Raw genomic sequence first — 27,170 nt, forward strand, 5'->3', positions numbered from 1 at the left:
ATTTGCCAGATTGTTTTAAGAGGCTGAGGGGCATGAGGGTACAGAGCAGCTAGGTTCCTACCTCGTGGAAGCACTACAGGCAGCTCCAACCAGCCGCCATGTGCACCTGCAGCTAAGCTGAGCTCATTAGCTGAAGCTCACCAGAGGGGAAAAAACTGCTTTTCCACTCGCTGTGTGACTTGATGGGGCAAGGGGAACATCTCATGGGTGCAAAATACGGAAATTACTGAATCTGGACACAGCTGACTTTTCAAGTTTGAGGTTATTGATTGATCAGACAGTAGCTACAGTCCAAAGTCCCTGTATGCTGGAAACACGTGGTTCCAAAGACAGTTTTTATTCTTCTGTGACAGTTTCTGCTGTGGGTTTTCTTAAAACACGAGACTGTCAATTAGCAGAAAGATGATTCTTTGTTTCCCTTACACATGTTTCCTCGTGTGTTATTACCTCCACCAAGGAGGTTGTGTGTTCACCCCTGTCTGTTTATTTGTCAGCAGGATTACAAAAGTGCTGAACCGATTTGCACAAAACTTGGTGGAGGGATGAGGCACGGAGGAAGCCATTAAATTTTGGGGTAGATCCAGGGTCTTTACAACAAATTTGAAGTGAAATTCTGGTTTCTGTCGTGGCCTTGGCAAAGGGCTGTGTTCTCTGAATGCCCTTCAAGCTATTCTGTGCTATTTTAATGATAAAGCTATGAGCAATCTTCACACAGCCAAAAGTCATGTTTAAGTAATATGTGTCCCACAGTTTATTACATGGCTCTTGGAAATAAAAGTAGTGTAGTTTGTAATCAAGAAATCTATCTTTCATTAGATGAAAAGATTAACTGATCACTGCCTTTAGTGCAATGTTATATTTCAGAGAACCTGAATTATTAGATTCAGTCTTACTTGAGCTCTCATACTAAAGAACACACTTAGAGTCCAAGCAGTGCTAATCTCCCTTGCTGAATATATGTAAGATCACTGTTTATATTGCCCCATCCACACCAGATTAACAAATATTTGAACATAATAATAATGCATGTATAGAATAATCTTGTCAAAGAGAGAATTATTGCTCCTTGTTCTTTAAACACTGGGCCGATCTCTCAACATGAGAACATGGACAGGACTTAAAAAGAGTTTTCAGAAGCCTGGCTGTGAGCCTATTTTTCATATCTTAAGAATTCACACAAAGATTGATGAAAAATGGATGCAAATGATCCTGTGAGAAGTGGGGGTGGGGGTGGGGGTGGGGATTACAGAATGAGCCCACATCAAGCTTCTCAGAACTCTCACATCTGAAGGCCCTGATCTGCAAAAAGGATTGGCTTCTGTGGCTGCCAACCCCCAACACGCCGAGCCATGGGCTCTGTTCCCTCAGCCACCGTCTCAAGGTGACTTTGACACATTTGAAAAGGCTTATGAAGGTAACAGTGGCCAACAAGTGATTCAGATATCCCCTAGACCTGCCTATGAAGAGCATCTGCGTGTCTGGTGAGTAAGTGTGTAGAAGTTTACATCCAAGAACCTCTTGACATAAACCAAGCACAATGTGAGTTGCGGCGAGTGTCGGCAGCGCCTCCCCTGCACAGTTTCACTGGTGCTCAGTCCTTTTGTGTTGCGTTGGTATTCAGCATCCACAAAGCTACTTCTCGCATTTCTACAGCCTGGAACTAATGTTTGCAAAGTCAGACATTTTTAATACGCATTTGACTCCAAGGCAACTCAAGTTAACAAATAGGATAGCAGGCATCTATCTAAACAGCAACAGCATTCTCTCAAGACTGAGGTGAATGTTTGATGAGGAAAAGTCACTGACTAAAAAAAAAAAAAACAACCAAAAAAAGTGCTCTGTGATAAAGATGCAGAAATGGAACCGGAGCAGAGAAGGCAGGAACGGGGAAAATATATCTTTGCTCCGATAGCCTGTATCAGTCAGGTTCTGTCAACCTAATAAGAACATCATGGTCAGGCTGTGATGGCTGATAGCAGGGCTGCTTGATTAAAAACAGGCTGTGTTTCCACATGAGGTTCACGGCTAGCCTCTGAGGTTCATTTCCTTCTAAGGGAGTAGCCGAAAAGCTTGACACCAACGACACGTCCAAACAACCTACAAGAGGCAGAGAAGACAAATGAACCAACTATGGCATTGCAGAGCTCCTCTGGGCTTTTACAAATGACCCCTCATATGCCTCCCAGTCGTGGCATATGTCTGCACCGTGTCTAATGAGTGCTTCTGATATGAGGAGAGTTCAATAACTAATGAAAGAAGAACCTTGTTCTCTTATTATAGCCCCCATGCCTGACACTAAACATTGTGTAATGTATTGGAAATTGCAGCAGCGGCCCAACACACTCTTATTAAAGAACAAGTTCAAAAAAGGCATTTGATAGACTCCACAGTGCCCGGTCCTCTTTAATGTTACGCTGGGATCATTTTGTGGGTACAGAGGCAAGAAGAGAGACACTTAATTAACAGGGTTTACAACAACACCAATCAATAGTTTTGTTGTCCACTGAGCACCAGCAGAGTCGGAGAACAGCTCGTCCACTTCAGACCCTTCACATTATTCCTCACACTTGTGTAATTAGCTGATGATATGAACATAGCCAAAGCCTAACAACACTGAAACATCAAATCATCACTCACGATGCATTATAATTCAACACATGTCTGACCAAATGTGTAAAAGGCGTAAAAAATGTTGTTTTTTTTAAATCAAGAGGATTTGAGGAAACCTAACTTCACCATTAATAGCCCTTTCTACGCTTTAGGAATATCAGATTAACGGTACTGTAGGTGAGAGATGTAATCTGTCATTTTTGCAATCACGTCTTGCTTTTGACCTTGAGCACATCATGCTGTATGAGACAGTCTCATAAAATATCAAGAGTGGTATGTCAGCTACCATTTGGCCTCATTTATCAATCTCTTCATAAGATGCCCGCCCCATACCCTTTTTGTTTTTAAATTCTTGACCCCTAAAGCTGTAGTACTCATTTATTAACCTTATACTTTCAAGGAGAACAAACATTTATAAATCAGATGTGGTCTTGGCTGAATTTTAAATCTCTATCATACGTATCTACCATTCACATGCAGAATTTAATCCCCATATCTAGAGTGTAACGAAGAGTTGAGTTGAAATTGCAATAATCACTGGGCAGTTCCTGGCTTTTATATCGTGGACGGCGTTAAAAGGCTCAGCAGAAATGGAATGTCGGATTTAATTACCTCAAAATTATAGCAGCAAAAAAGTCAGACAAAAGTAAAAGGAGCCCAACAGCGCTGGTTAAATGCAAATCTGCTTGCTAATGACACAAAATGTAGAGGAGCACATTTTCACAACTACTGTAACAGTATGTAATTGCATTCTGATTTAATTACATAGTGCACCCTGTTTAGAATATGCTCTTAAGGCTCTCACAGCTTCCATAAAAGACTTCACAATCACCTGTTAGTGGTCCCTGAGAAGATTTTTCTCTTTGCCAAGATAGAACTGAAAATGTAAATTGCGGTGCACAATACTAATGTATCAAATTGACCTAAACATGGTGCTTTAACCATATGCACCAATGCACATCTAAAAAGTTGTGCATCAGTGCACAACATATCTTTCTGCCAAACAAACTAAATGCATAATTATGCTAAAAAGAAACAGCTTGTGTTGTTTATACATCTTGAGATGAGGTACTGTAGGAGGTAAGATGAAGAGATTTCTCATTCAGACTTGCATTAAGGACTTTCTCACATGGAGAATCAAAGATCATTTAGGTTACTAATACATTTTCTTCTTTAATGGCTTTCAAGTTTATTTTTATCAGCAGGCTGATTAAACTACACAAATATGGAGTGCAGTATTTAAGCACTGGAACCAAACAAGACGTACCTGGAATAGTTGAAGAGGCGGCTGTCCCACTGCTTGTGCTCCCCTCTGGGTGGAGAGTGGAAGAAACACGAAGTGGAGCCATCGAAGCGATTCAGGCCGTCCTCCGTGTTCTGGGATGCGTGGCTGTGGACGACATCCAGCAGCACCACAATGCCCATCGAATGAGCCACGTCGATCAGTTGCTTCAACTCATCTGGGGTACCGTACCGACTGAAGACACACACGTAATTTGTCAGTGCAGTTAGCTCACCACATCCAGACCCTGTCCTAATTCACTTGTAGTTCCACGCTCAACCTTTAATTCTCGTCCGAATGTCAAAGTTACCATTACTGTAGATGATAAACAGACCAACTCATCTTTACTACAAATAAAAGATCAACTGTGTGTTCAAAAAATTCTTTCCAATGACCAAAAATGTTCAACTTCCTTAACAATAAACCATAACCATGCCCAATATCCCTGAACATTGACTTGCGCCCTCCTCAAAAAAGTAAACCTGACTTAACCTGGGGACATGATGAGTAACGCAACTACACAGAGTCTGGAGTTTATTTTGCTTAACATACTATCACAGTGTCAGCAGGCCTACAATTTAGAAGCAAGTGCAAGAGCACACTGAATTTATATTTCCATTAGAATGTGTGTGTGATTCAGACTGTAGAGCAGTAGTGTATATTATTTCACAATCATAATCTTTTTCAGTTATCTTAAGATCCATTATAGCCACACTGTCAAGCAAGGTTACTGACATTTTGTCATTTGATAGCTTTTATATAATATCATAACTCTTCAACCTTTTAATAACATCTAAAGGGTAATGTAGAAGACACTGTGAACTCAGAGGACACTCAGAAAAACCAGAGAACAACTACATGTGTGCATAAACACCTCCATTAACAAACACACACACATCTTTGTGTGTGCAGTTCATTTTGTCCAGTAAGGGGTCTGTCTGTCCTTCCAGCTATCATCGCATCAGCTTCCTTACAAAACAGGACACATAGCAACAGTATTACCCGGCTTCCCGATACTTAACCGCTCAGGTTTTAAATGACACTGAGAAATCAATCATGGGTGAAATTACACCATATACATTACACTTTGGGTTTATACTCTACTCGAAGAAAAGAAGGAGGGATATCTGAGAGAAGATAAATACTCAGTCTAGTCTGCCTTTATCTACAACTCTCTGCACTGTCTGGATTAGAGGCAAATGTATTTATAGTGGAGTTTTTGCAGGTGTCAGATTTTCTAACCTTGATAGTTGAGTTGGAAGTTACTCACTTATTTTCTTGTACCTCCAAATAAATTATTTGCAGTTGGATCAATGGCAGAAGCTGTAACCTGATTTAAAATGACTTGTGAAATGGTTGAGTTATAAGATGTAGTCTTGGTCAATTTGGAAATACCTAGGGTTACTGGTGGCAAAAACATTGATGCACACCATACACCACAACACTAACCCTGTCATGAGCGACCACTCTTTCATTGGGATGAAGAAACTGCAACTGGAGCAGCCACACAAACCATTGGCTGAGAGGGTTAATAGTTTGTTTTGGTGAAGAAGTCGACCAAAGAAGACGGGCAACAGTGTCGTCATTGAAACACTGAACTCATAATCAAATATTGTCTTTCGCATACTATGTGAAATGTACCAGCCTCTGTACATGCTTCTTGTAAATATCAGCATCTAAACCCTGTCACTAACAATTAAATTAAAAGACATTTTAAATACATTTATCTGCTAGTGCTGAAATAACTGGTAGAATAATATTTTTTTAAAAAAAGACTTTATATGCTTAATGCAGTTTCTTAACATGGCAACTATTCAGCGAAAGCTCTGCTAACCTCTGCATTATATATATAATTCATGCTCTGAAAGAAGCAAACATTTACCTGGAAGCGGCAAAGAAGCTTGTGACCTGATATCCAAAGCTGGCATAGTAGGCATGCTCCATGATAGCCATCAGCTGAATACAGTTGTAACCTAAATACAAAAGGGAGAGAGATGCAAAAGAGAGAAAAAATAATAATTACTAATTCGAAAAGGTTTATCTCGGTTTCATGTGTTCAAAGCTTCCCAACTGGATTACAAGGCTAAATTTGTCTAACAGAGTGTAAACACTTCAGACATGAGCTGTGGGTAAACCACTAAATTATGTCTGATCATGAAATATCTGTGTGTTATATACTGCATGTATGGCAGCACGATACAATGTAGTTTGACATTCTGATACTTCTCTGTTATTATGAGAATTACATCCAATCTATTTGGATAGCCTCATTTTCTTCAATAACTGGAGGGGGTATTATTCTCACCACCCCCCGATTTCTCTTAAAATAACACCTTCTGCTTAGATCATAAATCACACAACAGTTAAAAATGCAAATTATCATGTGTGGAGTTGGTTGGTCACACAGGTTAAAAAAGGGAAATGTTTTTGCACTATACAGTATTACACATGTATACACAGTATAATTCTGCACATATATACAGTGTTCACAAAATGTTCACACATTTGACACAGCAAGTGTCCAGAAATATTGCAACTTGATACTATTTGACCCATGACAGTTGTACAGTATAGGAGAGCTTCAGGCATTTCCTTTTTGAAACAAGTTCTAGTATCCTAAAGACAAGCCATGGCTACAGGGAAACACCAGCTATCAGAGTCAGGAGGTCATGTACAACATTTTAAAACAACCTAAGAAAACTGCTTCTATGAATAAGAGAACAACAGGCTTTTAAACTGCCACTGAGCACTCCAGAGGGAGGCCCTGTGGTTTTTCACCGTTGTGTGGTGCAGATTTATTTATTTATATCGCTGTTTCCTTTCAGGCTAGAGAGAGAGAGACGAAGAGAGGAAAGAAACTTTGGCTTCTAAAGGAGAGTGACAAAGCATCGGGGTGAGAGATAGTTTCTCTTTTTTAATAAAAAAAAGAGAAACTTATATTAATGTGTGTATATATATATATAAATATATATATTTACACTCACTCCACAGGCAAGAAAATGAAATGGCAGCCAAAGGCAACCGTCACTAGAGACGGTGGAATTTAGCCTCCTGGAGAATCCTATTGTGCAGATTCCCTCAGCTGCTGCAGGTAGATTCTTTGACAGCGTTTACTCCGGCAGTTTCTTTTCCCACTAAACAGGATGACACGACCAAGGAAACAGCATTTATCAGATTGCTCCTGGTTTTCTGTGCCAGTCATATCTGTGCCTATTAATAATGTCACTGCAGCAGGCTGTATTCAAATGAAAAATGATGATGCCACTTTGCGTATGAGCAAAACAAACAAAGACAGAGATCTGCTCCATAGGATAAAAGTTGTGTTTGAATTTAGATTTTTCTTTAATGATTTGATTATTCTATGAATACTAATCACACATCACAGTTAATTAATAAGAAAATTAAGTCAATAGTGAGACAAGATCACAAAAATAAAATGTTTCCAATATTTAGTCTGGGTTGTTTTGGATGAGAATTTCACATTACACTGTGTTTGATTAACTTCAATTCATCATGGAAAGACACAGCCCTGGTCCAGAGACCAACTGGAAACAGAAAACACATAAAAAACTGACATAAAAATAAAGGCAAATTGAAAGAAATGCAATTTTCAATGGACCCACAGACAGTCAGGCTGACTTTGCCATCCATAACACTGTGTTGCTGGCATGACTAAAAGTCACACTTGTGCTTAATAGTATTGAAAATGTTCTAATTGCAGCACAGTCTTGAAGCTTGCCTCTACATTTCTTTTATAAAACAGCCAAAAATAAATGAAGTCAAAATTTTGCCAAACTTAGTATAATTTTAAGATTGTTTGAATTCTCACATACTGTTACATTCATTTCACAAATACTAGATAACTACTAATTTACATATGAAGGAAAATGTTTACGGTTGACAGCCAAAGGCAAATGAATAAAAAGGAAATTCAACCAGTCAGCCTACATTCAAGTTCATGCGTCCAAAATCTCCAGTGACAAAGCACCAAAACCCAAACAGACACAAAAAAGAAATTATTTATCAAACCAAATGTGACAATTTTTCACGATATCAAATTTAGCTCAGGTCGTCTCGCCTTAAACAGAGGTCTGTATAATTTGTTTTCCTGATAAAATGCAGGAAAAGGCCTTTTCTGCACTATTGGCTGTCTTGAGTGCACATCATGAAAATGGAAACAAGTTGTCAGTTTTGGAGCCATAACTGCTGTGTGGTGTGACTTGTGCTGTGCTGTTCAACGGTCAGTGATCCCTCCAGGTCATGCCAGTAAACAGGATGTTGACTTGCTGATGCGGTTTTGTGCAGAGGGAGTGTGACAGGTCTGCCACAGAAAATGCTGCTGGTGGAGGAACAGTGACACTCAGAAGAGCCAGGCGCATGTACTGGGTTATGGAGCAGTGTTGACAGAGATGGCTCAGGACACTGGCAGTTATTTATATATTTCCACCCCTTTCCAACACCACTTAGCTGGATCAGATTTGATGTGTATGTAGGTAGATACAAACATTGCCTATTTTAATGCTTCTCTTCCTGTGTTGAATAGATACAAAATGTTCTCAGATTGAGTCAGGAAAAGCTGGAGGATCACAGCAGGGCCACTGCTGTGCACTTTTTTTGTACAGACCTGAGTAGCCGACAAAATATATCAAAGGGGGAAAAAAATAAGTTTAAGGGGTAGCCCGTTCTCATTCTTACCCAGATCTTTTATCCGAGGCAACACGTTTTTGGTGAAGTTGGTGTACGAGGCAATCGTTGCTTCTGGTGAAGCGATGCCCACGTGGGCCTCGTATATTCTCAGGCTCGTGGGTTTCTTTGGCCGAGGGTGAACATGCTGGAGAGGAAACGAGCGTTAGACAGAAAACCATGACAATCCAACACCTTTTCCTACAAACTGGTAAAAATACAGTCATTTTGGTGAGTAATTACTGAGCACAGAGTGTGGGGTTTTTTTTAAATCTCTGCACCAATATCTTGCCATAGAGACTGATGATACTTCTGCAAGTTAAATATTAAAAAATCTATGATTCACACTGCCAGAGTTACACAACGGGAGAGGGATTTGTTTTATACATAGAACAAATTTCCTGATGGCTACCCACCAGGCCTTGTGAGCCTGCTATCTGAAGTACATGATTGCCACTTGTAAATAAAGCAAATATACGGCTTGTGAGAGGGGTCCTCTAATTAAAACACTGCCAAATAACAAGTGATAAAGAAAGCAAGGTGGTCTTTAACAGCCTCTTGTTCTTTTGCTTGTGCACAATTGTGCTGAGCACTGAGATATATTCAGAGCCTCTCAAATCAGCAGGATTAAGCAGCTCCACAGCAGCTTTAGATCTGAGATGTAAGGCTGATTTCAGATGTGACCGTGTTCACATTAAAGCAGAAGTAAGCGATCTGGTCGTTTTGGCTAACTTCTTCAGCCCCCGCCCTCGTCATGGATCTATTGGTCCTCGTCCCTACGTCACCACATTCACGCGCATCCCTTGGCTGCACACACAGCCCTTCATGCCGTTCTCTCTCCTCATTGGATAAAGGTTGTAGGATACAAGGAAGTATACAAGAAGTTTTCTCCTCGACTTACAGCAGAGCAGAGTGACTGACAGACCCGTGTTTCGGACCAAACACTCTATATAAGTGATTGCTGTCGGAAGATATAACTATTTAAGACTTATATTAACACAAACATTCCGCTTACTTCTGCTTTAAGTCAAATCAGAATAGTGATGATAGGACCACAACACTGGAGGCCATAATAAGCTGACACTTAGCAAAACCATTATACAATGATTGCCAATTCACTTTTCTTTTCTTTTGTTAGTTGGTTTTTTTCAAGGAAACTCGTGAAAAAAAGTTGCAAAGAAGCTTTTACAATGAAACCAATTTATTAACAAAGAAGAATGTCATGCTGTTTTTTAAGAGGATAAGCTCGTTTTGAACTGATTTTCAGTTAAATTTTACCCTTTCTGGCACCCAAAATCTGTTCCTGTTGCAATGCTTACTGAAATCAGCCCCAACTGTGAGCACTTTTAAACATTAAACATTTCTCTTCTCTCTGTGCTTACTGTATGGCTGAGCTCTGGATTTGCAAGTCCTCTTAACTGTTTTAATACAAATCAATCTTTCATGCTGCAAATTCTTATGCTCTATTTTAATCTAGTTTTTATTATATATATATATATACACACACACACACACACACATATTATTTTCTTTTTCCTTGTACTTTCTTTATTCTTTTTTCTTGCTTGTTTTTAATTGCATGTTTAATGTTTACGATTTTTACTATTCTGGTTTATGCTGGGGTTTTTTTTTGTTTCCATTTCTTACTGTTAAATGTTTTGTCTTCAATGTCAATGTAAACCACATTGAGTTACCCCTTTGTATGAAATGCGCTATATGAGTAAAGACAACTTGCCTTGCTCATTGCCACCCATGTACATTAAACAAGATCCCCTTGCAATACTGACAACTCAGTATAGTAAAATAAACCAATTGCTTAAGTCATTGTGCTGTACTAGTATTTCATAAATAAAATTTTAACCAGAATTTTGTATTGACTATAAACAAATTTGAACATTCAAATACTAACTTACAATGTAAGGGTGAAGGGGATCATAGTGCACCCAGTCGTAGATGACGGATTTCTCATCCTTTGTCACGTATTTCGCCCATGGTGAGATCCTGTACAGCCGCTCACCTTCCTTAGTGTGAACAACCACCTGGGAAAATGAGACAAATGAGCACTATGTTATAGGAAGGGCACTTAAACAATGACAAAGAGAAGGGACATTCAAAAGACACTTCAGGCACTTTCCATAATCTGAGAGGACGGGACACACAAGTCATCTAATGAGTCAACAAAGGATAGAGGGCATGTGATAACACAATGCAGCACTAAGAATCTGAACTGAAAAAGTACAGGGACTTGCTCTACAATAACAGTGTGCAAACTACTGCAAATGTAAAAAAAAAAAAAAGTGCTGCAAAAGTGAAAAGATAATTGCACAAAGAAGCCAGAAATAACAATCCTCTGGTTTAAGGTCCTCTGTATATCTCTGTCCCTGAACGCATGGGACTTTAATGTCAGCATTTATTTACATCTTCCAGCCATGAAATGCTTACATCATAGAAACAGCTCTGTTGCTCTCCATCCATTAAACAGAAAAGATGGTGCAGATTGTTCAACCAATAAACCAAACATTATTCAATATGTCAACACGAAAACCGGCCTTCTTCCAGGGAGCAGCTCCCTAAAACTATTACACAGGGCTCTCGGGGGCCAATGAGGACATAATATGGTGTGTAGAGGACAAAAAGCTACAGTATTGACCAGAGAACCTGTTGTGGTGAATCTAGATTCAATAGTAATTATGTTGTGTGCAGCTTCTCCATTGGTTTTAACACAGCCACTCGCTGGCCCATCTTGAGAAGGGATTTGAGCCAGGCAGCAATTTAGAAAAATAGGAAATCTAAATCATTATCCTTTGCCTCTTATCTATTATGTCTGCAATTCAGGATTGGAAGGGGGTCAAATAAGTATAGTTTGGAAATCTAACTGACAAGTTACTTTGCCTCCATCAGTCAAATAAGAAAGGAGAAAGCCAGCGTGAGAGTTAGAAAAACCCACCCAGAAATCGATCCTGTAGTTACCCACAGTATGGGTTCACCCCACTTTGTCCCCTGCAGAAACAGGCATTAGAACCCAACTAATTCTGGCCACTGTTGTGAAGTAATGACTGTTCCAATGCCGTCCTGCCTGTGAGCCGTTGGCCAGACCACCCTCTGGGGTTTTTTCATTATGGCCAGGCCACCTGGGGGTTAGCTGCCTGGCTCCCCTTATGACATGCTTCAGAGTTTATAGGATTAGGAAAAGATAGTTGGATAAATGGACTGGCATAAAGCCTTGACAGAGCAGTGGTCCTTCAGACAAATTGGCCAGCATTAGGCACATTAAAGAAAAATCAGACTGCTGGACAGGCTGTAGGGTAGTGTGGACAGGAAAAAACAACCAAGAGCCAAGCGCAAGAAAGTTAGGTGTGGAAGGAAAACCCAGTCGCTTAGATGCCACTTGCGCTCACTTCTCTAAAGTCTTGCACACTTGCAACCTAAAGAGCTCATTGTAAATACTGTAACCACGAAAGGACACTGCTTGTTTATGGAGACAAATTGGGCCGTGAACAAAGGGGATGGAAGGGCAAGCTGCTCTACATGAGAGCGATTGGAGCTAAGCTTGTGCTTCCACGAGGGAGTGCTGTGGAACTAATTCTAAAGTGGAGCTCACAGCAAGACAGCCATTCATAGGCAGCAGGGGTGCACAAGGAAAGGCCAGGTGCCAGCATTTCCATCTGCTTCTTATCGTCCTTAGACTGACCTCCACTGACAATGGGAGCTGGGCAGGCTGTTCGGGGCGCAGGAGTGTGCCAACGATGACCCAGTCCCAAGGAGAGTGGCGCCGTGATGCCATCCATTCCTTGCCTGGCATCTCATTTCACAATTATTTCTCACCCATTTTTCTTTTTTTTGGGAAACAATGCATAATAGGAGGTGTGTCTTGCATTTAACTCTGATGAATTATTTACAAGAGCTAAAAACCAATCATCTTCAACTACTGCGGCCTGTGTTCTGCACCGAGCAAACATGGCGTGGAGTCCTGAGGGACATATGCCGCAGATGGGAGTTGAAATAAAAAGCCATCAGTCGGGCTCCTCAGGTGTATCCAGCCTCCACTGTGCAGATTGTGTACATACAGTAATCTCCCTCCTGCGCGCTGTGAGTATGACATGTTGTTGACGGCGACATGCCAGGTTTTCATCGGGTTCATAAGACAACCACACATGACAGGGGAATCTCCCTCGCACATTACGGTGACAAGTTCCCATGCTGCCGCAGCACGCTGACACCTACCGAGGGAGTGAAAATAGGCATGAAGATGTTCTGTTCTCTACCTTGAGTTTGGTGTTATGATTCACAGCTGGAGACTTGTCATTTTTAGGAGGCAGAACCAGTTCCCACTTGCCAAAGTCGTTCTTGGTGTAGGGGTTGGCAAATTTGTTCCAGTCATCTACAGGTGAACAGAGAGGATTTTAACACATTAGGTTAAGAGGTTTAGAAACATTAGTTCTGATTAGCTGTGTCCTGATCAAAGGGAGCCATATGACAGCTGCCAAGTCAATACATGGCTCTCTTCTTGTCTCTTTGGGGTAACGTGACCACAGATGTGACAACTAGAGAAAAGTCTGAACAACAATAATAATAATAATCTTATTTGCCACTTCGTCAGATCTAGCTTATGACCCAGTACATGTCATGATCCCTCCCTGGGTTGTAAAATGTGGAAATGTGGTAATTAGCTTGTTAGTTATACTGCATTATACTGAGCTGGTAGACAACCTCTCTAAGTGCAATTTCTCTGTAATTATAGTGTAAAATCTTTTTTGTTTGTTTGTTTTATAACTAGGAGTCACCAAAGTCAGAAATATTCAAACCCAACCACAGACAATTTAATTAATATCATATTTTAATCAAAATGAAACCTTGACTGTTTCATTCTTATTTATTACAGCAGTGTGTTGCTGTTGTTTTACCTCGTGCTAACAAATGGCTTGTAGCTGATGCTCACCAGTGTGGCTTTTGCTCTATTTTAGTATCCCCATGTGGTCACAGGTCCTCTTTATTTTTCTGACTTATACACTTACTCTTCACAGTTTGTCTCCATCTCTCTTTTCTAGCTCTTATGTAATTCTTCCTCGTGGGTTTTTGTTCCCCGCACTGCTCTCCAGTTTCCTGTGACTTTTGCAACAGTGAGTAAAGCAGCAGGCTTAAAGAATAACTGATAAAATATCGCTTCACTGTTCATTGAATTATATCTCTGAGTGAACAACAGAGAGGCTTTACATTCATAACCTGCTGATACCACATTACCTGCTGCCATTGACTGACAGGACTGTATCACAGCACAAAAACATTTGTGAGAAAGGGACCACTTTGGCATGTCAATTTAGAGCATTGTTTATATTCAGTAATCCATATCTGCTTGTTATTCATGAGCAAAAACAAAGGCAGGATAGGAAATGAATCACAGGAGATGTTCCAGAAGTGACCGGGCACGACACCAGCACTTTTCCCAGGCAGGGCGAGTCATATTTTTTTTCTCACAATTTATTTATCTTCCTATACTTAAACCCCTCTGAAAAAAAAATACAGTGTATTATGGGTCCAACCTGCACCACCATATTCATGACTAGGGCTGCTGGGCTGTCTCCACATTTACTAGGAAATTGAAATCAAATAATATGACTGAGCTGTGTCAAAATATAATCTCTCACAGAATTGAAAGTTGGAATTGAGCTGCTGCCCAAGGTCCTGGGAAGATAATTAAAAAAGGAACAGGAATAATGCAGAAAGTGGGAAAGGCAGCAACACAACTAACTAGCACAAAAAAAAATATGTAGGGACAATACACAAATAGACAAATCTCTGGTTTTGCACACGGCATTGGTCTGAGGATATTACCATTAGCATTTTTTTTCCCTTTATCATTACCTGTAGGATGTCAGCTCAGACTGGCTGTGGCATAGAGGTAAGTATTTGTGCTGTGGTGGGGGATGGCACACAGTATCTGAGTTATGTGTGCTGGGCTGCAATCTTTCACCTGTTTTTTTTTTTTTTTTTTTGTCTATTGCTACATTTTTGTATTTGTCCAGTCAGAGTAATATATTGCTACTGGCATGTATAATAGATCTCAATGCATTCATAAATTTGATAAAAGAAAGAAAAAATGACACTGAGTGCTTATATTACCTTGCATATCTATTTGACAGATGAAAGCAAATCTCATTTAATCTTGTTAATGACGATAAAAATAAATTATTTTGCTGCATTTTCACAGCCCACATTAACCGAAGATAACACTCACAAGACTATTAACCTGAAATTACTTTCAAAGTTGGCACTGGAGGGGATAGAGATTTCAGTGCAAACACAGAGGTTGCAGTCTCTCAACAACTTTGCAGGCAATGATGAAATAACCAGCTACTAAAATATTAACAAACACTCCCACATTCAAAAGAACCCCCTTCAGTATGCAAGTTTATCCTGTGTAATCAATATTTTCCACATTTCCTACTCCCAGGTTGGTTGATCAAAAGAGCCAATACCCTTGTACCGCAGTCAGCTGTTCTATTTCTTAATTATTGGCCCTTTTGTGTTCAGGAGTGCAGAAGTGTCAAATTTCTTATTTAACACACCGTGAAGATTCGCAACCTTTGTGTTTGCACTGAAATATTTTTCCTCTCGGTCCCAACAGTGTCCGTAACTGAACATTTCTGTGTCATTTCCTTTTTAATTATCTAATTTATTATTGCAAATTGTTTGCTTTTGTAGAACTGGAATGAAGAATACCTTCATCTAATAGCCTGCTGCCTGCTTCTTTAAAACATAATGAGGACGCCCTGCTGTGTCATGAAGAAATTAAGATTTCTCAACACAGGGAGTCTCCCTACTTTGTACCATTACATTTGCAGCAAAAAAAGAGCTGCAACTTTCAGCTTTAATTTCAGTGTTGTATCAACTGCAGCACTTTTAACCATAGATTATGCAAGTGTGGACAAATAAATGAACAGCGATAAAACTCAGCGGAAGCCTTGCACAGCCTAGATATCACACTGGTGTCATGTTGTTCAGGAGCTGACAGTTCTCCTCAGGCTACTTACTGAAGTCACCGGTGAGGAAGAGGGCCTCTGCAGCCGGGGCCCACTCTTTAAAGACCAGGCTGTTGTCAGGCAGTCGCTGCACACCAAAGGTCGTGTAGCTGCGTGTGAACTGGTCGAAGCCTCCCTCTGCCTCTTCCAGCTGTACAAGCTGCTTCTGTAGCAGCTCATACCTTCAAACCACAGGGAACACACACACACACACACACACACACACAGGGACAAAACTGCATGAATTCAGTGGAAAATCAACCATTGGATACGCAACCGGCTGGATACATTCAATGATATACTGTATATCTCTCTCAGTGAATAGATTTCAATTACTTTGCACTAAAATGATTGATCTGTGTGTGTGTGTGTGTGTGTGTGTGTGTGTGTGTGTGTGTGTGTGTGTGTGTGTGTGTGTGTGTGTGTGTGTGTGTGTGTGTGTGTGTGTGTGTGTGTGTATGTGTGTGTGTGTGTGTGTGTGTGTGTTTCCACAGCATCGAGCTGTCCTCTCTGCTTCTACTTCACTTGGCACTGTCCTTCATTTCCCAGAATGCTCTAATTTGAATGACAACCTTCCCAAGAACATCATTTGCATTCAGGTCTGGGTGTTAGAAAAACAGCAAGACCAACTAAAATCATTTTTCTGTTGAATGCATTATTGTTTCTGTTTTTCTGTCTGTATGTGAGTGTAAATATAGTGAGTCTGAAATTTAAGAATTTCTTATTGAGTTATTGATGCAAAACCTGGTGTTGAATGTTTCTTTTTCATTTTAATTATTTGATCATAGATTTATCACTATTGTGAAGTACTGATATAATGTTATAATTTACACATGAAAGCAGGCACACCACATCCTCATTACCATATAACAACTACAGCACTCCACAGGAAGGACAATGCAGTGGAAATTATAGTGATATTGTTTTTTGTTCTGGTGAGCACGATGTCAACACAAGATGTTGACACGCACACAACGTATCACTAAACAACTAGTTATGAAATTAAAATTACTGGGGAAGAAGATATGAATCAGTAATTACCAGTAATGCCACCATTACTGGGAAAAAAGCAGCCTCTCTATTGTACAGTGTCAGTGTTATCACTTGCTACTCATAATACAGCAGTGGAAGCAATTTTCAAAATCGTTGCTCACACTAGAACGCCATTCCGACACAAACAAAAATCTATTTCACTGGGTAATTAATTATTTCCACTAAGTTGTGTTTAATTAATGGTCTTACATTTATCAGAGTGCCCAATTTTTAAACAGTTTATGAACTTTTACAGTGGATTCTTCCTTTAAGGCAGCCACAGGAAAAGGGAGGATTAATCAAAATTCTTCATTCAGTTCTTTCCTTCAATGATGATGAATGGAAACAGTCGTTGGGCTCAGTGACCTGAGCTGAAACACAAACATGAGTAAGCACTTTGTGTTTTCAATAAAGAAAGCACTTTACCTGTTACCACTAAAAGAGTGATTTTATAAGTTAAAACCAAAGAGGGGAAAGACTCTGGAGACAAATTTAACAGTTGGAATATTTAAGTTCTGAAACTATGCATTTGGAAAAGCTCCTTTGTTTGCACAAATTCACAACTTTTCCAAAACATTGCAGCGCGTGGAGTAGTGCACAGTGGTGTATCTTAATGTTTCAATACTAACATTATCTTTTTAGGTCCCACCTGAGGATGCAAACCTGCCTCATTCCCTCGAGAATGTGTGACTACAGGCACATCCTGAGAGATAAACCTCAGTCTGTTACCTTCAACTAGGAAGGATAGACTAACTACTTTGCAATTTATCTCACTTAAGTTCCTGCAGCCAGCTGGTGTCCATATCAGATTCCCCCTGGTACAGAAAGCCTCTTTCAGCCAGCTGAGTTAAGTGCACTCTCTCCCCAATAGCCCTGAAGCCAAGCTCAGACTGGCCTGTGAATGCCCTGGGGCTAGTGATGATGGGCTGAAGTAACAGCGCGATTTCTCAGCAGCTGCTCCCTGTGTTGAGCACAGTGGATAGAGAAAGTGCTTGCCAAACGTAAACCTTTAAAGTCCAACCAACGCTGCCACATGCCTCCTTTGCCACTTTGTCACCATTTCAAGAATATGCTGAAAGGAAGGACAAAGGCAGGATTCACTTAAGGGCAGAGCTGCACTGCCACAGTATTAATAGGCATGAAAGTCAAGCCTATGATTAGAACAAATGAGTTCCAGGGGGGTTGACCAGAGGGAATAGTGAGCCAAAATCCTGTATGCAGTATTCACCACACACCTCTTGTGTCTGTTTCCACTTGAGATTACAAGAAGGAGGCGAAATCAAGCCCCACATCACAAATGAACTGCGTCTACTAAGACAGTTAATTTCAGAAAGTGATTAAAAGAGCTGAAGCTAGGGGCGGTGCGTGGCGCAGTGGGTAGAGCGGCCGCCCCATGTAGAGGCTACAGTCCTCGCCGCAGGCGTCCCCGGTTCGAATCCCGCGTTGGGCAGACCTTTCCTGCGTGTCATTCCCCCTCTCTCTGCCTCCCCATTTCCTGTCTATCTCTACTGTCATCACTATCAAATAAAGGCAAAAAGCCGAAAAATATATACTTTAAAAAGAGCTGAAGCTATAAGCAAAAATCAAGACTTTCGTTTATTAGGAATTTAGGAATCTTCGTAATGAGCTCTTTTCCAAAACGCGATAAACGCCAAATTTAAAAAAAATGAGTTTGTCACGCCATTTTGCTGTGTACTGAGCCTATTCACTGCTCCATCAACGTATCACGTCAAATCGCTACATTTCCCTGTTTAAAAGGCACCGCAAGATGCAGTTCCTCTCCAAACCGCGATAAGCGCCAAATCTATTTTTAGCCGAAACGCGACATCTCCTCCCTCTCCTCAGAATTCTATGAGCAGCGCTCCATGCAGTCCAACATGGCGGTGCTCTGAACCAAGGGGGCAGTTGTCGGTCTGAGAAGTGAAGCTCACTTCCGCGTTCAAAAAACTGCAATCCCCTCGGATTCCTCTGGGGGCTGGTGTCAGAAGGGAGCATTCCCCATAGACCCCCATGTTAAAATCGCCTGGTGTCAGAACGTTTTTTCGTCTCAATCGATAGTTTCTACCCCCGCACACACTCTGAGGGGGGTGAATTTTTTTTTAACTCTACAGTTTTACTGTTATTAGGTTAAAACTCTGGCCAATTAGGGCGCGGAAACGTTGAGTGACAGGTCCGAGCAGCTCCGTGGACAGCGGCTTCGAGGCCAGTGGGCGGGTTCTCGGCCGGCCAATCCAACATGGCGCTGTTCAGGCCGCCATATTTGGATCACAAAAACGACTCCCCAAAACCAATGGGTGACGTCACGGACGCTACGTCCATTCTTTTTACAGTCTATGCTCTGAACCCAGGTTTGTTTTCAGTCATTCATTCAGTAGTTTCTGGGTTCTGTGTTAATTATCTGTTAATGTGGTGGACACACTGTGCCGTTAAGTATACCCCCACAGCCCCCGCATACCGTAGCCCCCCCCCCCGCCTGTAATGCCGGGTGTCCTCCGAATCAACTATCGATTTTTGTTTGTTTGTTTTTTACAGCAAAGACGTAGTTTTGTTTACAGCAACATGTGCTCACGTCATGATAGCGTCTGTATTTTGACTATTAAAACTTTCATAGTCCATCGTTCTCTTTGTTTAACATGTCAAGAGACTTATGGACAGACTACATTACTGTCGCGTGCCCCCCACACCCCCGACGCGCGCGCGCGCACACACACACACACACACACACACACACACACACACACACACACACACAGAGAGACACAGACACGCAACTCAGTGATGTTCTCTTTTTTTGTTGGTTGGTTTTTCAAGACAGAAACCATCAGTTTTTGTTTTTTTTAAATGTGGATTTATAGCGTTTTGAAGAAAAAAAAATAAACTTTTAGTTTTTAATCAACAATATTGTTGTTTGATTTAATAATCATTGTTCAACATGTTCAGACTGAGCCAACAATCATTTTTAACAGGATAAATTGAATATTAACAAAATGGGTGGGTCTAGGTAAAAAATGTCATTTTCTGGAAAACTAGTAAAATGGATTTATAGCGTTTTGGAAAAGAGCTCTTCGTATTTAGATTCTCTCGACAGCCACTCATCTGAGGAACTTCAAGGTTTTTGAAACTGCAGTGCTCAAGACAGCTTCAAACATTGTTTTTCTACCTGTATGTTATTCAACGAGAAAAAAAATGGCAGAACTATTCTCCAAGGCCAACACACTCAACTAGTTATTGGCAACCAGACAGAGTCTTAAGTGTACATCAATTCTTCTCTTTCCTTATTCTTCAAATTATGATGATATTGCTGTTTCTGTATTCTACATTATAATATCTGACTGCACAGGGTATCCGTAGGCAACACACTCCAAGCCATAAAACACTCTCCCATCAAGCTGCAAAGCGCAGAACCTCAGACTGCGACCATTTCATCATGTATTTGCCATATGTGATGAAATGGTCATACCCTGTGTCAAGCCCTGACTTCATACGGGAAGTCAAGTCAGTGAACATGAGTTCTGCTAATAACTGCCGTTTTCCTTTATTCAATGTTATTGTGTTTATAAACAACTAGAGGTAATTTTTCCAGCTACAATTACAGCCAATTGTTGTACAGGTTAACATGAACAAAATAAAAACAAAAGACTGAATCTTATGTCGCCCAAATGTGACTATTTAGTAGTGCTCTGCCATCTATTTGACTATAACTAACTTTTGGTTGATATAGGTAGTACTGTATGATGTATGGTATGCGATGATGACAGTGGTGATGGGGTTGGGGGTTGAGCTGGGTAAACAGGGTGTGTGTGTGTAGTGGCCTCAGGTCTGACTCTCTAGTGGCGCGGCCCCTTCCACGTTTCACTATAGTGTTAAAAAAAAGAAATAAAATGGCAAATTTACCGGTCCCACAAGCGCGAGTAGATGAAAGATTTACTCCACTGTCTCAAATTTTAGGGGCAAAATGTGACCATTTAGGGCCAGTCTGGAGGCCTGTAAACGTTTGTTCAGTATAATTTTTTTGAAAACTAAGGTTTGAACTGAACCATGAGTCAAAAACTTAAGTTTGAACCAAACCATTTGTGAACTGTTCCACCCCCAGATACGATATGAGACCCTTCAATTAAGAATATATAATGAATTTTCCCTTATATTTAACTGAAGAAAAGCTGAACTTGTTAGCAAACAATAGTATTTCCTCCAGCTAACAATTGTAAATCCCATATAAATTGCCGCTTTAGCTCTGTTTTGCTCTCCACCAACTCCTGAGGGAAACTTCTGGTCCTTAAAGCAGATATCAGTGGAATGTTTTTGTTAATATAAGTCCTAAATAGTCCTATTTTCCGTCAGCAATCACTTACATGAAGTATTTCAGCCTAAACACGAGTCTCTCCGTCACTCTGCTCTGCTGTAACCCGAGGAGAAAATTTTCCTTGTGGGATACAAGTGTTATCCAATGAGGGGAGAGAACGGCATGAAGGGCTGTGTGTGCAGCCAAGGGATGCGCGTGAATGTGGTGACGTAGCACGAGGACCAATTGATGCCTGACAAGGGCGGGGGCTGCTAACTCATGGTGCGTTCAAGGAAACTCGTACTTTGTGTTTTTCCTTCCTGTGAAGTCATACCAGTTCGATCTGGTACGAGTTCACGGGTCGGAAGTTACGAGTGGCCGTTATAGGGAACTTTCACAGACAACAGGACGGTAAAAACACGAGCTACGTGTTACCTGGAACGCTACCAAGTCGTAGTTGTGACTTGAAGCTGTAACTTACGGTTTCAAAAGCCTGCCTTGAACACAGCATTAGCCGAAACGGCCGTGCCGCTGTTATCTGCTTTAAGTTGCTAAGTGCTCCACCACAAGTACTATACACAAGTTAACTGTCTGCCTTCAGTGGATTCATCCATTTTCGCTCTAAGTCAAGTAGTTAATGACACTAATGTGAACTGTGAAAAACAGTCATAATTCAGGCCATGAAACCAAATCAATCAGCCAAAAGATGCTGAAAGGCACAGTCTGATAATGACAATTATCTGCAGGTTCTTCAGATATTCCTATTAACTGAACAGTCGTGCGATCCTGGGCTAATATAAAAATGCTGTTATACACAGTACATAGTATTAAAAGATCAATTACAGGCCTGATACATGACTGGATTTTGTGAAAACAAGAGATAAAACAGAGCCATATTACAGTTTCACTAAAAAACACCTTGACTCACTTACTCACTCTGTCCATGACAAGAAACACTAATAATCCCTGTAGACAGAAATTACGAAGGACTTTTGTCCTGTCTCCTATTGAGTGGTAATAGAACAGCGGGAGATTATAGATGTCAGTAGCAGATTTCAGCCCTAGGTCTCCTATCTCTTAGTTGAGTAACTGCTCTTTATCGACCTAGACCGGTTTTTAGATGTGCTATACAAATAAATGTGATCTTTGACCTTGATCGTCAAAAATAGTGCAGAAAATATATGGCAGAAGTGAGATAATAGAGCAACATTGTGAGCAACAAACTTCCTGTTGAATAACTGAATCAGTTCTGTCAGATAAATTTCTGCTTCTCAAATTTAACCCAAAAGAACTTAGACTGATGTCTGATTCAAACTGAATCATGTTGATCATGTTGATGTGTGGAATTCACAAATTTGTAAGTGGAAATTTTCAACTTGTCCCAAAGTTAGCAACTAAGATTAAGATTAGGGAGGCCCAAGAGAAAGCCAGATCTTTGAAGAAATCTCTCCTATACAAGAGAGGACCAATGTTCAGAAGGCACAAGAAAAGCTAATCAGTTGGTGAAAAATCTCCTGAAAATCAATGCTGAGGTTCAGGATGTGCTTGAGAAGGTAGGCCAGTGAAGATCTCACCAGGGAAGCTCTCCTGTAGACGAGACTTGGAAACAGCCGGAGAAACCGGACTTAAGCTCTGAGGCCCAGTGAGTAGCAGCAGAAGATCAATCATCTGCAGAAGCAAGAGGAAAAGATATCCTCTCCACAGGGCCAAGCATTTGCTTGCTAAGGTCAAGCAAATGCTGCAGAGCAGAACTTGAGTTTGCTAGGAAACAGAGCAGCATGACATCCAGGCTGGACAATCTGGGACTTTCCACACATGGCTTAAGCAATGGAAGACCAATCACTTGTATTTCAAGCCTGACATTCCGTAGCAGGGGAAAGGCTACTTGATTTTTTTTTTTTCAGTCACTGATGAAACCACAGGAGGAGGGAATGCTTTGCAACAATCTATATTCACTGACAACAGACAGCTAATCCACATTATATGGAACATACACCTACTATATGGTAGGCTACATCTCCCATATAAGTGCAAGAGAAAATAGTAAGGGGCTGGGTAAAGGTTTGCCTGCTGTCGTGTGACGGTATTTCATGCCAGAGTAAACATCCTCTTGCTTGCTGTGCTGGTGGCTAGGACAGCCAGGTAGCCTAACGTTTACACAACTTGGCCAAATGGGTAAATCTGTCTTCTGCTTCCTAACATTGATCTTGAAGATGCAAGGGCAAACTACGTGATCAACTACTAGTTGGCGTCAAACTCAAAATGTCATTGTGGAGCAGTAAACTCCAGAAATCGACTAGTCTGTGCAACCTTTATCTCATGGAAAACTTGTTTTACAATAACCTACAAATACTGGGCACCTCCATTTTCTGTGATACATTACAACATTTTGCAGATTCATTCAATTCTTCTGTTCTACCACAGAGTACGTGCTGGAATCCGATCTGCCTGGGGAAGCCACTTACGTTCACTGACCTCCAGATTTTGATTACTTTTGCTTCTTGATATGGTTCCTTGAGTCAACACAAGTTCACCAGTTTGAACCAGTTAGTTTTGCTGCTTGTCTAACTTTATCCAAAAATACTTTGTTTGCTTCCACTTCCGCAGAGCTTATCTATCTCTGAAATAAATATCTTCACTTTAAAATAAAATGAGAAGTTTTTAGAGAATAACTGGATTATCCAGAACATTAGACTGTGATGTGCAAATGACTAGATGGACAAGACAAGGAAGTGAGCAATACAGCACTTTGATAATAATGATCAATACGTATTAACATATTTCCAAAACTCTTTTTGGTACTCCCATTAGAAAATGTTGTAGCATCAAGGCAAACCAATTAATCAAATGAATAACATTCCCCTAAGCTCTCTCCCGTCCACCCTCCCAAGCATATCTGTAAAAAAAAACATTTAAATGTACGTTCTTTGAAGAACAAATTATTTTTATCCAGTGATCTCAAAATAATAATAATGATATTGATATTTTTTGTGTAACTGCTCAAAGTCAGAGCAATACACTGTGCTGAATAAAGCAATGTCTACAGCCTTTACCTATGAGAGGCCTAGAAACCTTAGTAGTTTTTTAGTTAATTAATTAGTTAATTTCTATTATTAATATCCTGTGGGGCGTTCTTCTCATTTGAAATGTAATAGTTTGAGTCAACAAGCAAGGCCTGTTTTTTTCCTCTGGATCTACCACCCTTAAAAGAGTCTGATTTCAATATTTATATGGGTGGGCTACGTTGTCCTAGTGATGGATTCATGGGGAATTTCTCAACCTTTTAGGATCTTTTAAAATTTGAGCTTCTCTCTAGGGGAAACACAAGGGCTGCTCTCTTGCTCATGACCTGAGGACCAGTAATATATATATATATATATACTTTAGGGACTTTCTGTGTGTCTGTTTATCTTACTATTTTTGGTAAATTTGCATTCTCCACTACCTCTAAAATTGCATTACCCGGCATTTGCTCTTGCATCATTAACACAACAACAACTTATATATTTTTACTGGATTGAGTTGTCCCAGTCAGAACCAGAACACATTTACTGATAAATCTCACAGATAACCAATTACACCAAATATTCCAGTCTGTTCACAGAATTGAGACAGGTCATTGTAAAGTTTGTAATGACCTTCTATTGACTCAATCTTACACAATCACTGACGGGCCTTAAATTGGTTCAGGTCCCATAGATTGTTGTCTCAGTCTCAACACCTGGCCCTGTTTCATTCCCTGCCAACTTATTCTGTGGTATCCCACAGGGTTCAGTTGTGGGTCCTGTTTCATTTTCCATAATGCTACACAATCAGCAAATATAAAAGAACTTAAATCATGGCAAATAGGTGAACTAGCAAATAATGTTTTCAACAAGATTTGTATGTGGATTTGGAACCCTGGGCATACAAAGTTGTTTAGTAATGTTTTTATCGTTTGAGAAATATAGCCAAGGTTAAGTATTTTAGCAAGCCATGTATCTGAATTAGCTCTTCCTTGCTTTTATTTCTTCCCTTTTTGACTACTACAACTCCCTATGTACTGTACCAGTCTCAGTCAAAAATCAATCCACTGCCCACAGGTAGTTCAAAATGCTGCAGCTTGGCTCCTACAGTAGCTCAATGCAAAGAAAAGAAAAAAAAAATGTGTTCACAACACTCAAGCATCCTTGCACTGGCTGATCATGTGTATCATGTTTGATTTTGAAATGATTTTAATTACTTTTTAGGACAGGGGATTTGCGCTGCCATCATATTCCTGAGCTTTTATCTCCCAACTATATACATTTTCTTCATCCTGCTCCTTTCTAGGGCTGTAGCCAATATCAGAGTACTCAAGTAGGCTATTCACTCAGCTTGGGTGGCATCCGAGTACCAAATGGCAAAAAAATGCTAAGATTTACATATAGAAATTAATTTAAAAAAATTATCAACAGATGTAAAATGTAACAACAAGAGGTGTATCTCAGCTATAGCTAAAATTCTAAAATTTACACAGTGTTTCCGCTATGATTTTTTTAATGAGTGGCGGCAAAATGATCTGTACTGAAACTGTTGTTATTCTGTCACCTGAGTTAAATGATGCTGCGGAAAAAACCGCTGTGGTCCATCATCGATGTGAAGACGAGGTGCAAAGAGTTGATACTGAGCAAGATAGTTATTTGTACCTTCGTACTTGCGAGTACCCGACCCAGTGCAGGACTCAGACGTGGTGTATTTGCGACAATTTTTTAAAAAGAGAAAGAAATTTGAAGGAGTGGCGGCTATATGGCGGACCACCACTCCTAAATGAATGTAGAGGAAACACTGATTTACATTACACAACGCGACCCCTGACATATGTATTATATGTGAGCTTGTGAGTTTATAAGTTCACATCTGATAATAGATCACCCTTTAAAATTCTACCCCCTCTGTAACACGTTTAGACACTCACTGTTAGACAATCATGCATCTAAAATTAGAGTGAATGTTCAGGTCTGTTGTGTTGCGTATGACTGATGGCGACAGCTGAAGCACAGAAGTGTCAGGACAGTCTGCATCAGCCTGTTGAGGCATAAGTAAGAAAAGCACCTCAGTGTTCTGACCTCAGCTTGCCTAAAGAGCTCCCCTACAGCCCAGCAGGAAGGTGACTTTCAAATAATGTCATTACTGTCTATGACCAAGTGCATTAATGAGGGGAAAGAAGGACCTGTGCATTTGTAGGTAGGTTGATTGATGAGAGCTACAATTCCCTGCTGACTTCACCCCACTGTTGACCCTGAAGAAGGGGAATGGTATAATAAATACTGCCAAAGCTACCTTCAAAAGAAAAAAGAAACATTCATTCATTATAATTCAACTGGCACTTTAAGACATTTAATCCAGTCATTCCAATAATTCCTATTAACCAACGAACTGTGGACTGCGTTTTTTCCACTTATCTTTAATTCCTGTTTTTGAGCTCATTACTATTCAGTCAGAGCGCATGCACTGGTAGTTATCACTTCAAAGTCAATAATCACTTTTGCTTTAAATATATTGCATCACCACCACAAGCATGAGACTCAGACTTATGCGCTATTTTCACTTTGAAATGAGTTCTGATGACATACTCAAATCTTTGCAAAAAAAAACACTATTTGCCGTAATAAGCAGCAGTCCCCATGCTCCCGCTTTCATTTGGTCCAATTTAGGAGATACATGGTGCCATGTGCAGCAAAAATCCTAGCAGCACTTCCTGCATACTTGCGCAACAGGAAGGGTAAATAATGAAGCATGTCAATAGAGCACCGCTCACTAGGGCTGTAACCTGCGTGCAGCATCAACCGTTATTCTCACAATCAATCTGAAACTAGGATCCTGATTAAATAAAATAGGAGCTGCCTGTAGCCACTAAGTGACTAATTAGATTGGGACGTGTGCAAAATATACTGGAATAATTCTAACCATCTGAGCATGGCGGCTGTAACGGGTGTGAATCAGAGTTCAACAATCCTGTGATGTGGATAGCCTTGAGCCATGACATAGCAGTGAAATCTAAAGAATCAATGTGTGTGGTCATAGGTCTCCTTCTGATAAGCCAGCTGAATTCTTATCACTGTGCAGCTCAGTGAGGGGACTCAGCATGACGCCACAGCCTGAGAAAGCTCTTGATTTCTATGCCTGTTTTCATGATATGGTGCTTGGACGCTGGGCCTTAGAACACCATGGGGCTTACCAAGAATTAACCTTCACACAGCAGTGATCCTACATGTAAAATAATTTATGTGCAACTTTCATC

The 27,170-nt window shown here is 40.4% G+C and overlaps 1 protein-coding gene across 1 annotated transcript in view; it reads right to left on the reverse strand.

Annotated features, from left to right (window-relative positions):
* gbe1b (glucan (1,4-alpha-), branching enzyme 1b) overlaps positions 1 to 27,170 on the reverse strand; it is a 98,169-nt gene that overhangs the window by 68,514 nt on the left and 2,485 nt on the right. The window contains exons 2-7 of the mRNA XM_085795949.1: positions 15,607 to 15,776; positions 12,841 to 12,956; positions 10,489 to 10,614; positions 8,588 to 8,723; positions 5,775 to 5,865; positions 3,878 to 4,087 (exon numbers count right to left, since the gene is read on the reverse strand). Of these exons, the coding sequence (XP_085652075.1) occupies positions 3,878 to 4,087; positions 5,775 to 5,865; positions 8,588 to 8,723; positions 10,489 to 10,614; positions 12,841 to 12,956; positions 15,607 to 15,776 (849 nt within the window). The remainder of the gene's footprint in view (positions 1 to 3,877; positions 4,088 to 5,774; positions 5,866 to 8,587; positions 8,724 to 10,488; positions 10,615 to 12,840; positions 12,957 to 15,606; positions 15,777 to 27,170) is intronic.

The sequence above is a fragment of the Trachurus japonicus genome, chromosome 13, assembly GCF_045865225.1.
Source record: "Trachurus japonicus isolate A0001 chromosome 13, Traja_1.0".
Lineage (NCBI taxonomy): Eukaryota > Metazoa > Chordata > Actinopteri > Carangiformes > Carangidae > Trachurus > Trachurus japonicus.